Raw genomic sequence first — 12574 nt, 5'->3', positions numbered from 1 at the left:
ACATTTCTGTGTCTACTGTACTTTCCTGTACTTGTCTGGGGCCTCTCTGGCTGACCTGTTGGCAGGAATTGATGTTTTATTGTTGTTTTATTCCCACTTTTCTGTTCCCATGGGTGATTCACTAGACTTTACATGAGTACTGAGTATTGGGCTCCCAGCAGGGGATATTTCACAGTCACTCAGTGCAGCAGACAGTGTTTCAGGCTACACATTTGGTAATTTTAAGTGTAGGAATTCTATGTTGAACTAATATTTAATTATGGATTATATAAAATGTTGATTACTGTTTTGCATTCATGACAGATTTTGTTTTGGCAGTAATTTAACACACTGTGCCTGGAAGGGGAAGGGAAATGCTTATACAAGTGGTTACAGGTACATCTCTTCAAATCTAGCCTAGGAAAATAGCACACAACAGCAAGAGAAAGGGTGCAAAATCTATTTGACTAGGTTTAGTCATTTTGCTGTTCTTCCCTGGACACTTGATGCAGGAAACTCTCTTCTACCAGTGTGTGTGAGCCAGAGATATACTGGGGAAGGGCTGTGGGCTCTTCATTGAGAAAATTCATTTAATACTACATAAGGAAGTTTTAACCCTAATGCAATCTTAGCCACCAAAACTAAAGATTTTGGGTTCTAAAGTGTGTTGTATGACTCTGCTCTCTGTGTGGAGTTAGAATTCTGGCAGAATTGTTGAGGAGGCAGAGCCTGATGTATAGGAAAACAATATAAATAGTAGGATGTGATTCAGTATAGACTAGCTCAAAGTTATATGTGAAAACAGAAACAATGAATAAACACAGAATGAAGAACAGAATGGTAGCTAAATAAAGGCATTAAAAAGGGATCTGGAATTTATGGGTCCTAGGCTAAAAATATAGGAGTTTTACTATATGGCTAATATGGAAAGAAATAGGGCCCAAGGGTCTGTGAAAAGGTTTTTCTTCTCTAGCCAATTTCATCTGGGGTTCTGTGGCTCCTCTTAGGCACTTAATTTCAAAAGAAGTTGAGGAATGGTTGGTGAAAAGGAACCAAAAGAAAACAATAAAACAGATCTTGAAAAATTAGGCTGTGAGGAAAAGACAGAAAAATATGTTTTCTCTCTCAGTCCAAAGAGGGACCTGCTAATTAGGAACCTACAGATAGTCTTCAAATATGTAAAAAATCTTTGTTTCAAAGGGGAGGACCTGTAGTTTTAACCCATGAGGGTGTGATAAGAACCAGTAGGTTGGAGAGATGATAATTCAGGTTATAAATTAAGCAAAATATTCCAATGCTGGGCAGCTAAGAAGGAGATTGTGGGGAGGCTGTGTCATCCATTTCTGGAGATCTTTAGGTGTAGGCAAGACAAGAATATTGCAGGATGGAATAGGGAACTAAATGCTTATTCAGTCCTGTTTGTTGGTGTCTTTGTGATTCTCTCAATTCTTTCAAAATAATCAGAGACAAGGCTGCTTGGATTCCCTCAGCTTATAAAGATACCACATTTACATCTAGTTCAGCACTTTATGGCTTTTAAGTGGATAAAAATTTGATTTCTTGATTTGAATTAATTAGCATCAGGTTTATTTTCATCATCTGATTTACATTTGGGCCTGTAGAACTCAGTGTGGATCAAGCAGCCGTGAATACCTTTAATATTTTCAAAAATCCTGTTCACAAACGTCCAGTTGAAAAGGAAAGGACACTTGGGGAGGAGGATTACCATTCTGTTGGTGCCATTGTGCAAGTAGCTATAAATGAGTAGTCAGCTGCAGACTGAGTTGGAGGGAACTCATTGAAGTTGGATTCTTGTGTTAGCTGAAAAGCCAAGCAGAGTGTTGTATCCCCTGGCAGAAATGCTCTGCCTGCAGTGGAGCTGGGAAAGGAACTGCTCAGGGCTCAGGTTACTCCTGATGCTCTGAGCAAACAGCTCCATTCCCACAGCTGCACAGTGTTTGAGTATGCAGGAGGAAGCTGTGGGACTCTTCTAAACTTTGGAAAGTAAATCTGCAGGGTGTTTTTGTAATCGTGGTGTTTCTCCCTGGAGTATTAAAATTCATAGGAAATGGGACATGACAAGAACTGGCCATGCAGTTTTGCCCCCTAGACCAGTTAAGAAATTCATAAGTGATGATGTGGCTAGGGTAGTTCACAATAAGAATCTGATAATTTCAATCATTTTTAATTGCTAACAAAAACCAATCTACTTTTCTTTCAGTAATTTCTAGGCATAGCATAATAGCTATGGCAATTTTTACCACTTAAAATAAATACCAAGATCCCTTGACTTTGCCAAACTGTCAAAACCAGATATTTCAAGTCCAATGGATTTTGTCTTGATAAGATGGTATTTTTCAATTAAATTATAATTTACTAGAAAATATCCATCTATTCCTATACCATTGTCAATTGCTGGAAATGAGAGAGTATTCAAAATCCAGCTAAAAATAGGTACATACAAAAGATTTAATGCATATGAAATCAACAGTTTTGGTCTATAGACACATTTTTAATGTATTTTTTTCTTGTGAAACCCACTAAATAGATATAATTTTTATGAATTATTGGTTGAAACTTAACTGTACAAATTCTTATTGTACTTTTCTTTCTCCCCAGTCACAGGTGAATCATCATCCATCTAATAATGAGACTTACCAGGAAAGATTGGCACGATTAGAAGGTGATAAAGAGTCTCTCATACTGCAGGTATGTCTGAAAGAGAGGTTATTGTGTGCATAGTTGACACTCAGTGAGTAAAAGCTGAAGTGACAGAGTGTTTTCTGTTCAAGAAATGTTAGCAGGTCACCAAATGGAATTGATATGTAATTGGAATTAATTCATTATTTGTATAATTCCTCTGTACAAATTCTGAATTGGTATAGTTTTCATGGTGGGGAACCTTGGTAGAGGAGAGGAGTGTAGCAGAGTTAAAGGGGGAGAATGACCAATGGATTAAAAATACTGCTCTGGAGTCCCAAGACACTGCTGTGAGAGATTCTCATCCAGGGGTTCCGAGGTTCTGCCAGTTGACTTTCCTACATTCTGTGCCACATCATTTTTAGTGAAGTGGGGGGTTTGGTAGGCTAGATAGAACTGATAATTTTCCTGCTTGTATGCTGTACCAAAATTGTTTACATCATCAAAAAGCTGAAGGGGGTGGCAAAGGGGATAGAGAAAATTTGGCAGTAAAATTCATGCCTCAGCTCTTCCAGGTTTCCTTGTTCTCAGTTTACCAAGCCTTTTTCAAACAGATCCTCTGTCCCACCTAAGTTTTCCTCCTGAGAACATGTTGCACAACTCAAAACAAACCTACTTATCTTTTTCTGGGTATTTTTACTAGTGCTAACCTGTCTATTCCATGCCTTTTCAAACTGAAGCTGGAGAGTCTTTGCATGGTCTTTGCATATCCTTTCTCTTCACGCTTACAGCAGCATATCATAAGCATAAATATTTATATCAAACACAACTTCAGTGTGTTGGGTAGGTGTTATCCCTACTTTCAGTTACTAGTCTGTAAGCATGTCTTATCCTGTGTGTTCTGTTCACACATGTGTTCATCTACTGAGCAGAAGTCTCACTGCTGTTGTTAAATAAATGAAGTGGCTAAGGTGCCTCTGAGCCTAACTGCTGGAATATCCAACACAAGCTCCTAAAGCTGCTGGGCTTTTACCAGGCTCCTTTGCAGGTCACTTAACATACAGAGTTTTCCTTCCAAGTTGCAATGCTAGTTGTAACTTAACCTGATGCTCTAAATTGAGCTGATTTTCTTTCTCAGGAACCTGCATCAGACTGAAGGAGAGCTTTCACTTGGTTTATTCTAGCTTTCTGACCTGATGGGATTTTTTTCATGTGCTATCCCACGTTCAATGGGAGCAAACCAGAAGAGTAGGCAAGCACAGACTTCTCTGCAGGGAGTTCTCCTGTCCCAGCCTGATGTGTTCTGTGCTATCTACCTGCACCTACTCCTTCCTATCATCTCTCATCCTGAGTTCATCTCTACTCAACTCTATAGCCAACTACTTTAAAGGGAAAAAAATAGTCTCTATTTTCTTCCTTTTTTTTTTTTTTTTTTTTTTTTTTTTGTTAGTGTGCTCCTTTCCCAGGCATCTGTGTCATTATGTTTGCAGGTAAAACAAGTAGAGATCACTCAATCTCTCACTCTCTGCGGCTTCCCTGAAGTCAACTCAATTGTTCATTGGGTTTTAGAAATGCTGCTTAGTGGGTACATCTTAAAAGTTTCACTTCCACATACTGTGCCTTCAATAAAGTTGTTGCAGCCTTGGATGTGAGAGCACAGAAAAGCTGTTGTTCTTGCATTTCCTTCAAACTAGAGTTTAAACACCTAAGGCTCCTTTTTTTGTGTTTGTTTGAGATAACATTTTTCTAGTGTTGTCAAGGCTTTTATATAAATAAATAGTAAAAATTAATACACAGAGTGTATGTGCTGCTTAGGACAGGAATTAACACTGGGGGGTTTTCCCCACATCTTTCTAACATTATCTTGAAGTTTTTTCTGCTCTGCAAGTTTGGGTTCGGCTGCTGAGCTGTTCTCACTACACTCTTACTGGTCTGTACCACTGTTCCCACAGTTCTTTACCAGTAATGCTTATTGTTCCTTTCCCTGGGATTCATTGTCTGCATCTCACTTCTTTTGCTTTCATGTTTTGGCTTGCCAAAGCCTGGGAATTTTTCTTGGAATAGCACTTTGCCACTGCTAAAACCTGCCCTTTCCTCAGTACATTTTTAGAGCTTCAGAATGCTTTATTGATAGGTAAGCTGGTTTCCTGCTCCTGTAAGAACTGAACTAATTGGTTGGATTTGGAATGAAGAGTTATCTGTTTTTTATAAGAGTTTATCTGTTTTAGGGAGTAAAATGCCAACAGAGCCCAAAATGGCAACACATGCTCCAAAACCAGTTGGAATATTTTCAGTCTCCTATGTTCTTCTTGGCTGCTTTCTAATTTTTCAGCCTTTGGCATGAAGGAACCTGGGCTACCTGTAGGTAGCATTCAGCATTCCATCTCTTCTAGAAATGTTCTTTCATTTTTATATCACAACAGAAGAATCAGGGGGAGGGGAAGGAGAGGGTGGGGTCGAAGCAAATTAGAGGCAAGAGTGAAAAATTGCCTATCTCGATAGAGCAGGTTGCTGCAGTGCCCAAGCACATTAAAGCATCGAGGACTTGAGAACTTGTTGTTAAAACGTGCACTTGGATGTTATATGTATAAGGTAATTGAAACTTATTTACAGTCAGTTCAGTAGCATTGTGCTTCTCTTCTCGAATTGCAGGTGAGTGTTCTTACAGACCAGGTGGAAGCTCAAGGAGAGAAAATCCGGGACTTAGAAATCTGTCTGGAGGGACATCAGCTGAAACTGAATGCTACAGAAGAAATGCTTCAACAGGTAAAAATCAGCCTTGGAAAGCTTCTTGCATAACCTTCTCCAGCAGTGGGGTGAGCACACATGGTCAGCTTGTCTGAGTGTGTGAGTGCCTTCGGCAACAGGACAAATCAGGGATAAAAATATGCCTCTTTTATTGTTCTCTTGCTGCTTTGCAGTGGGTTTTTTTTTTTCCCCCAATAAATGTTTCTTTGTTTTCCAGTTGCAGAAAAGTTTTACTGGCTGGTTGCATAATACTGTACGTGGCAGAATGTAAAATGAAACTCTTGTGTCTTATTTGTACTGTGCTTATTTGGACACGGCTGAGTAACTGGTTAGACAGGTTAAATGTATCTCATATATGTAGGAGTTAGAGAATTAAGAAGTTTTATTTATGCCTTCTGTTTTCCTAAGGCTTTGAAGTTGAACAAGTAGTAAGTTGAAATGAATTACTGCACCAAGTTCTGTTCTATGACCATTTTTGCTTAACTTAGGAGCATTCCCTTTATGTTTTATATAAGCAAAGTGGTACATAAAGGCATATTTTTATTTTTTTCAATTAACAGTTTCAGGCTATGTGATTTAAGTTTTGCTCTTTGCTGTTATATGCTGAAGGAGCAGAAGAAATGCTAAATGAAATCTCTTCCATTTCATGTGTTACCACAGAGCTTGCAGATCTGTTGAAACAAAAAAATTTTTCTGGTGAGATTTTATGTTGTTACAGATGCAGATCATACACTGGTAATACAGTACATGGATATCAAAAATAGATTTGAAACTGTAAACAGCCCTTAAAAATCTATGCCAGAAATTTACAGGATTTAATACTGTTCTTGATGAACTTAGTGCTTCTCCCTATGCAAAATTTTATGTTCAAAATGTACGATTTTAGTCTAGGTGAAATATCCAAGTCTTTCTATGAACTGATCATAGTTTTTAATTACTCCCAGGATCCTTGTACATATGTATGCAAGAAGCAGCAGTTTCTATAAGATGAACTTGTATCCTAAACATTTTAAATGGTAGTTCTCAAAGATTCTCGACCAAACCCTTCAGTCTTGCACAACTTTTGCAGCCTCTACTGCTTCCAGCTGGGAAAAATTTTGTTCTGAGGGGATGTTTTACAAATGCAATACTGAGTGCATGTAGTTTTGCAGTGAGATCTGAAGTGAAATTCAAAGAGCAGTAACAATTTTAGTTATGAAAACCTGTTTTCAGGTGTCAGGAAGGAATTCACGATGGAGTGGAGGAGCTTCCTGTTTCAATCTAAAACTAGAGTTGTCCTGTGACTTCTCTTGGAACTGCTTATTGTTTCTTGGACTTAAATGGGTTTTTATTTCCCAGAGAATGTTCTGAGGAAACTACAACTTTAAAGCCTTTTCTAACAGAACACTGAGGCACCTGAGAACAGGATAATAATGCATATGTGTTGCTATTGCAGTGAAAACATTTGCATCTACTCGTCCAGGCACAGGCACAAACTGCTTACAAAGCTGATCTGGAAGTGATAAGCTACATAAGACTGTACTAAAGCTAAAGAAGGCAGAGAATCTCCAGATGTGTTTCACATCAACCTTAAATCTAAATTTTGAGATAATTTTGAGCGGCTGTAAATGTTTCTCACGTGGATTACATTGCCCAGTGGACAGTGGGACATGGGAAACCCAAGTTAGATCTCTCAACATCTCAGAGAAGTTGTACATTTATTGTGGCTCAGCAGAGGGTCCTGTTTATTATAATTTATTTTGAAGGTTCTTTTCTCAATTCATCTTTTTGAAAAGATTATCCTCTACAGAGAGCAAATTGAGATTTGGAGAGAAGAGAATGACCTGATTATGTAATGATTATGACATTCATGTAAGAGATGTGGCCAATAGACCTTCCTGCAGATAATTTGTCAAACACAGAGTGAGTATGTGGCCTCAGGGGCTTCGATAGATGGATGAGTCAGGTTTTGGGGTGAGTTGGGTTCAGATCTTCTCAGCCAGCAGTTACTAGTGTCCTGCTTTTCAGAATGACTTCTGTTACCTTCCTGAGGTGTGTGTAAATTCAGATTTATTTCATGGTTCTGTTTGCTTATTTCCAACATAGTGAACTTCACTGATTTTTGCCTTTGTGAACTTAAGTCAACTGCTTCTTCTAAATGAAAATTTAACAAGAATCTCCCTAGCTTGAAAACTCTTTTATGTATATTAATAGAACTAAGTTAACTGCAGTATGTACCTGAGTCCAAGCTCTGGCTTTTGAATTTTGGAAACTATAAGAAAAGTGACAATTAATTCTGTGCCAAAAATGCTGCAATAAAAACAAAAATCATAAACTTTAAGATAGTTAAATCATGATATCTGGTAGTTCCACAACAGAAAATGTATGTAATGTTACCCTGCAAAATAGTTTTTGCTGAATCTATGCTAGCAGAGACTTGTACTCTTTGTCAGGGTGGGGTTACTGGCTAAAATCCTTTTGGCTTAGGATTTATGCAGAGTTGTTTTGAACTCTGCTACAAAGTGATCATGGAAATGCTTCTGAAACAGCAGCTAAAATACTGGTAGTTCCACAACAGAAAATGTATGTAATGTTACCCTGCAAAATAGTTTTTGCTGAATCTATGCTAGCAGAGACTTGTACTCTTTGTCAGGGTGGGGTTACTGGCTAAAATCCTTTTGGCTTAGGATTTATGCAGAGTTGTTTTGAACTCTGCTACAAAGTGATCATGGAAATGCTTCTGAAACAGCAGCTAAAATAAAATTTATACAAAAACTGGCTGTCAGCAGGTTGGGTGGGCATCTTGAAAGAGGAATAGTAGCTGCAGATAATGCTGCTGCTTTGCAGAAAATTGTGATCCTTCATTGCTCTTAAAGGGTGGTGCAATATCCCTTAGCCAAATAGGAACTTTAAAGAAATGAACCAGTCTAAAGGTTACTGTGTCAAAAAGGAGAAGGCCTCATTTTCTTTTCATCCTTCTCCCTATTCCTGACCATGTGCTTCTGCCACTTAACTTGAGACTGAGTCCTCAAACTTCTTTCTCAGTGACTGGGAGAAAACTAACTTGAGGTTTAAAAGGAAAGAGTTGTTTGTTTGCTGAGTGGGTTGAAAGAGCTCACAGAAACAGCCAAGGTGTGGGGTAAGGGCAATGGAGAGATGTGTATTTGACCTCTAGCTGTTTATGGAACCACAGCCAACGCAAATGTGGCTCAGCAGCATTTGAGAAATGAGAGAATCCTGTGCAAGAGGTGCAGAGTTGCCCTGGTGTGCACAGCTACAGGTAATGCATGATGCTCACTGTGCCAAATGCAGCGTTTTACTTTTGTAAGGATACTTGCTCCACCACACTGTAATCAAGAAAAGCATTGTTCACCTTGAAGATGTTTGCATATTCTGTCTTGAAAAGCAAAGCAGGTCTTTCTGAAGCTCGTGAAAGTCAATAGAAAGACTTCTAATCAGCCCTTAGGTCTGATTCTGGTTTGGGCCAAGAAATGCATTTTCCTGGTCATCCTTCATAGTAAATGGTAAGATAAAATTTTCTGGAGCATCACTGGGAGCAAGACACAAGTTTGATTGCACTGAATTGCCTTCCAGTTGTGTGTCTGTCTCACCATATAAAGTGTAAAGGGTATGGAAAAGCTGGTCTCTGTAAATAGTTACCTGTCTTGCCCCTTAGCACATTGTAATGAATATATCTGGAAATAAAATCTAAAAAACTTCCTAGAATTATCCCATGAAAACAATTTATGCTGTGGCAGTCCATTTCCAGTATATCAACTGTTTTAACATGTAAAATTACAGCACATTTTAGCAAGCAATATATGTCTTGTTCTAAGTTAGTTTGTAGTATCTCTATGTACTTTCTTCCAGTCAATTTTAAGAAAGAAATATTTTTTAAGAGAAGAGACAATGCTGAACATTGATATGTTGGCCTTGGAAAGCAGAAGAAATTTTTACTCTGTAAAATTGCCCAAACTGCCCCATAAGCAAAAGTACCAGCCATGCCTAATGCAAACACATCAGTGCTATGTGATCGATGCTCTCTGGCTTGGCAGATGTTCAGTCAGTATGAAAAGTGAATTTTCTGCACATACAAATTTCACCTCCACAGTTCTTTTAAGTGCATTTGTTGGTAATTATCGTAGGACTAGTTAGTTCCCTCTTTGCTTATTCCAGAGCTGCATTTGATTTATTTAGCAGATATTAACTCCTGTTGAAGCTCTCTGGCATAAAGTCTAGCAGTGTGCAGTTTGCTTTGCCAAGGAAAGTGCTGGTCAGTGTGGCAGTGTCTGTTTTGTACCTGAGCTCTCCCAAATCCTAAATGTGGTTTGACCATATCTTTTAGCCTTCCAAATTATTCTTGACACATAATTTCAAGGTGTAATCTAGGGAACTCTTCTTGGATGGTTGTAGTGTGTAAACACAATCATGTCTTCCATCAGGTAAATTGTCTTGCAAAGTACAAAGCACTTGACTTTAGGATTCTTTCTGTCCTAAAAAAAAAAAAAAAAGCATAGAAACTGCAATGCTTGGATGCAGACAGCAGTCAGTTTCTGAGTTTTCTGTCAGTTTGTGGGCCACTTCTGCCTGAGTGCAAGGGCAGAGGAAGGTGTATCAGACAGTGCTGTTGGTGAGGCACAGTGGAGGATCCTTCAAAAAACTCTGGATTAAAAGAATTCAGGGAGGAGCTGCATGGGAGTAGGAACTTGGATCAAACACTGTTCAGTATGTACCTGTTCTGGTTTTGCAGTTGTCTCATGCTCAGGGGAGCCAGAATCCTGCCTTGGTTGCAGGGGATAAATCTGGCATGTATCTGTTTGCTCCTCAGGAACATTGCTGGCTGGCAAAGATCATTCCTTCAACTTTCAGTTGCCTGAGTTATCTGATCTTAGATGAATTTCAGCACTTGTTTATAGCAGCAGTAACTTCTTGCCAGCAGCTGGCTCAGTGTTTCAGCTGGTGGAGTGTGCTCTGTGCTGCTCTGGGGTGAGCTGTGAGGTTTTCAGAGTGTGCTCTCCGGTCGTACAGGTGAGCATTCCCCTGAGAAGTTATTTTGCAGTTCCTGTAGGCAGGAATCTGCTCCTCAGGCAGATTCAAGGGCTGTTCAAGTTGGCAGTGCAGTGGGAAGTTCTGTCCTTTCCGTTGCTTAACTGTGTAATGGGCAAATGATGGATTGGAGGGTTGTAATTCACTCTCTGCTACTGACTTGCACCATTTCATGGTGATTACACACGTACATTGCTCTCAGCTGTGTTTTCAGTTAAGCAAATATCTTATTTCTACTGCAGCTGACACACAGCACTTGAGAAGTGCAGTGCTCATTAGTGGTGGTTCTGGCTGGATTTTGCTTGCCAGGTAGGTAGCTTGGTCTGTCTGTCTCTCTTGACTCTTAAAAAGGGTGAAAATAAGGAACTTTTGTTGTATTTTGTAGGGTGCACAAGTACAAAATGGGATCTTTTGGGTTTGCTTTTTTCCCCCCTCTCTCACTTGACTAAAATCTTACTTATGGTTTCTCAATCAGTGTATTGCATGATTTGTTTCTTCTGTGTTGTGGAATTTTCTGTGCCTGCAGCTGACAGTCTAGAAAAGTGGAGAGTTCTCAAGCTATTTTCTGTCGTGTTAAATTTTATAAGCTGCTTTATAAGAAGACAGCAAAATGTGGAAATGAGATATACAGCTTGTGCTTCAGTTCCATTTGGAATATTGGAAAAGGTGATTAAATATTTTAGAGGTACACAGTGCAAATTTTAAAAGGGCAGCTGTGCTTGGAAATAGTTTGCTGTTCTTGATTTGTCTGGTACAGGCATATTGTAGCCTCTGCATGACTCATTCTTGTAATTATTCTACTCAAAAACAATTTTTTTCCTTATTTTTTCAAGTTAAAAAGTTCAGTTTCAAAGAAAGAACTTCAAGAAATTAAATGATCCTTATAGTACATTTTAAAATGAAAGCAAGTATCTTGTTTCTAAAGAAGATTCCCTAGGATGTGTTTTATTTTCATGCTCTATTTCAGCTCTTTAAGATCCTCCTAAAGCTGCTACAGCCCAAAATTACCGTTTTGCCTGTCTTATATTCCTTTTTGCTTTAAAACCAATAACACAAATGTGTATTTTCTTTCCTTACAATTGCATATTTATTCTGGCTGAATTCAAGTTGCATCATACCACTGAAATACACTATAATTTCTCTGTAACAAAATGGGTCACATTCTTAATGAGCTGTTCACTGTGAGCATCTGCTTGAAGATGAAAATAATTGCTTCCAGATGTTACCATTTCAAGAGGGACATTTACTTTAAACGGCACTTGCTTTCAAAGCAAAAGTTAAATGCTCTAGATGCAAGAGGAATTGTCAGCTGGTTTAAATCAGAGTAGCTCCATTGAAAACAAACTAGGGATAGTTAGCTGCTTTGTCTATTTTAAGTCAGGAGTTTTATGCCTGTTTACTCCAGCTGAGAATATGATTCTCCAGCTTCAGAGCAAGCTGCAAAGTTTGTTTGAGTTGATTAAAAATCAAATCAGCTGCTTTCAGGCTCACTTATCCCTGGTAGCACCTTTGTGTTCACATGGAGCTCCTGAACTTGGAGTGAGTGTGGATTACTCTCTGTTGTATTACTAAGTGCAATTTAGGAGTCTATATTAAAAACAAGGAGTAATTCCAGATGGTGCACTCAAAGGAGAGATCTTTTGTTAAAAATCTCTAGAGGGATTCTGTGTCTCCTTGCCTTATTAAGAAATCTTCCCCTCATATCAATGGAATAACATGTCAGTGTTCAAAAAAAAAGTCTGAATGTTGTTTTAGTTGAGCAGTGAATGGAGCCTGTCCATGCAGCCAGAGCTGCCCCATCCTGCTAACCTTTCTGATATTCAGTGACCTTATTCCATGTCAAAGTTCTCATTTATAGCTGTGCCTTAACCTGCAACACTCTGCTGTGTTCACAGCTCTACAGAGCACTTTGGGTCTGGGCTGGAATGTGCCTCTGAAACTTGTGCAAATTAATGTTTGTCTGGAAAACAGAGGAGTTATAATTGCAATTTGTAATCACTTTTGTAGAAAGCTGCTACTCCTAAGATTTCATTGGGTGACTGCCTCTTAGAGTTTGTCTATAAAAAAAAAGTCAGGGCAATATCTTTTCCTGATTTGTGTTTGATTTATTACATTTGGAGAAGAAAAAGAAGAAAAAAAAAAGCCTAAACCACGAGGCTACTTTTCTGTTTATTTTCCCCTC

General features: G+C 38.7%; 1 protein-coding gene across 1 annotated transcript in view; it reads left to right on the top strand.

The window, feature by feature from the left end:
• The window catches only part of PPFIBP2 (PTPRF interacting protein, binding protein 2 (liprin beta 2)), a 70306-nt gene that overhangs the window by 28804 nt on the left and 28928 nt on the right, over positions 1-12574 (top strand). Inside the window, exons 3-4 of the mRNA XM_009081463.1 lie at positions 2599-2688; positions 5272-5385. Coding sequence (XP_009079711.1) covers positions 2599-2688; positions 5272-5385 — 204 coding nt within the window. The remainder of the gene's footprint in view (positions 1-2598; positions 2689-5271; positions 5386-12574) is intronic.

This window comes from Acanthisitta chloris, unplaced genomic scaffold (genome assembly GCF_000695815.1).
Source record: "Acanthisitta chloris isolate BGI_N310 unplaced genomic scaffold, ASM69581v1 scaffold599, whole genome shotgun sequence".
Lineage (NCBI taxonomy): Eukaryota > Metazoa > Chordata > Aves > Passeriformes > Acanthisittidae > Acanthisitta > Acanthisitta chloris.
The sequence above is the reverse complement of the archived record's forward strand: the minus strand, read 5'-3'. Positions and strand labels throughout refer to the sequence as shown.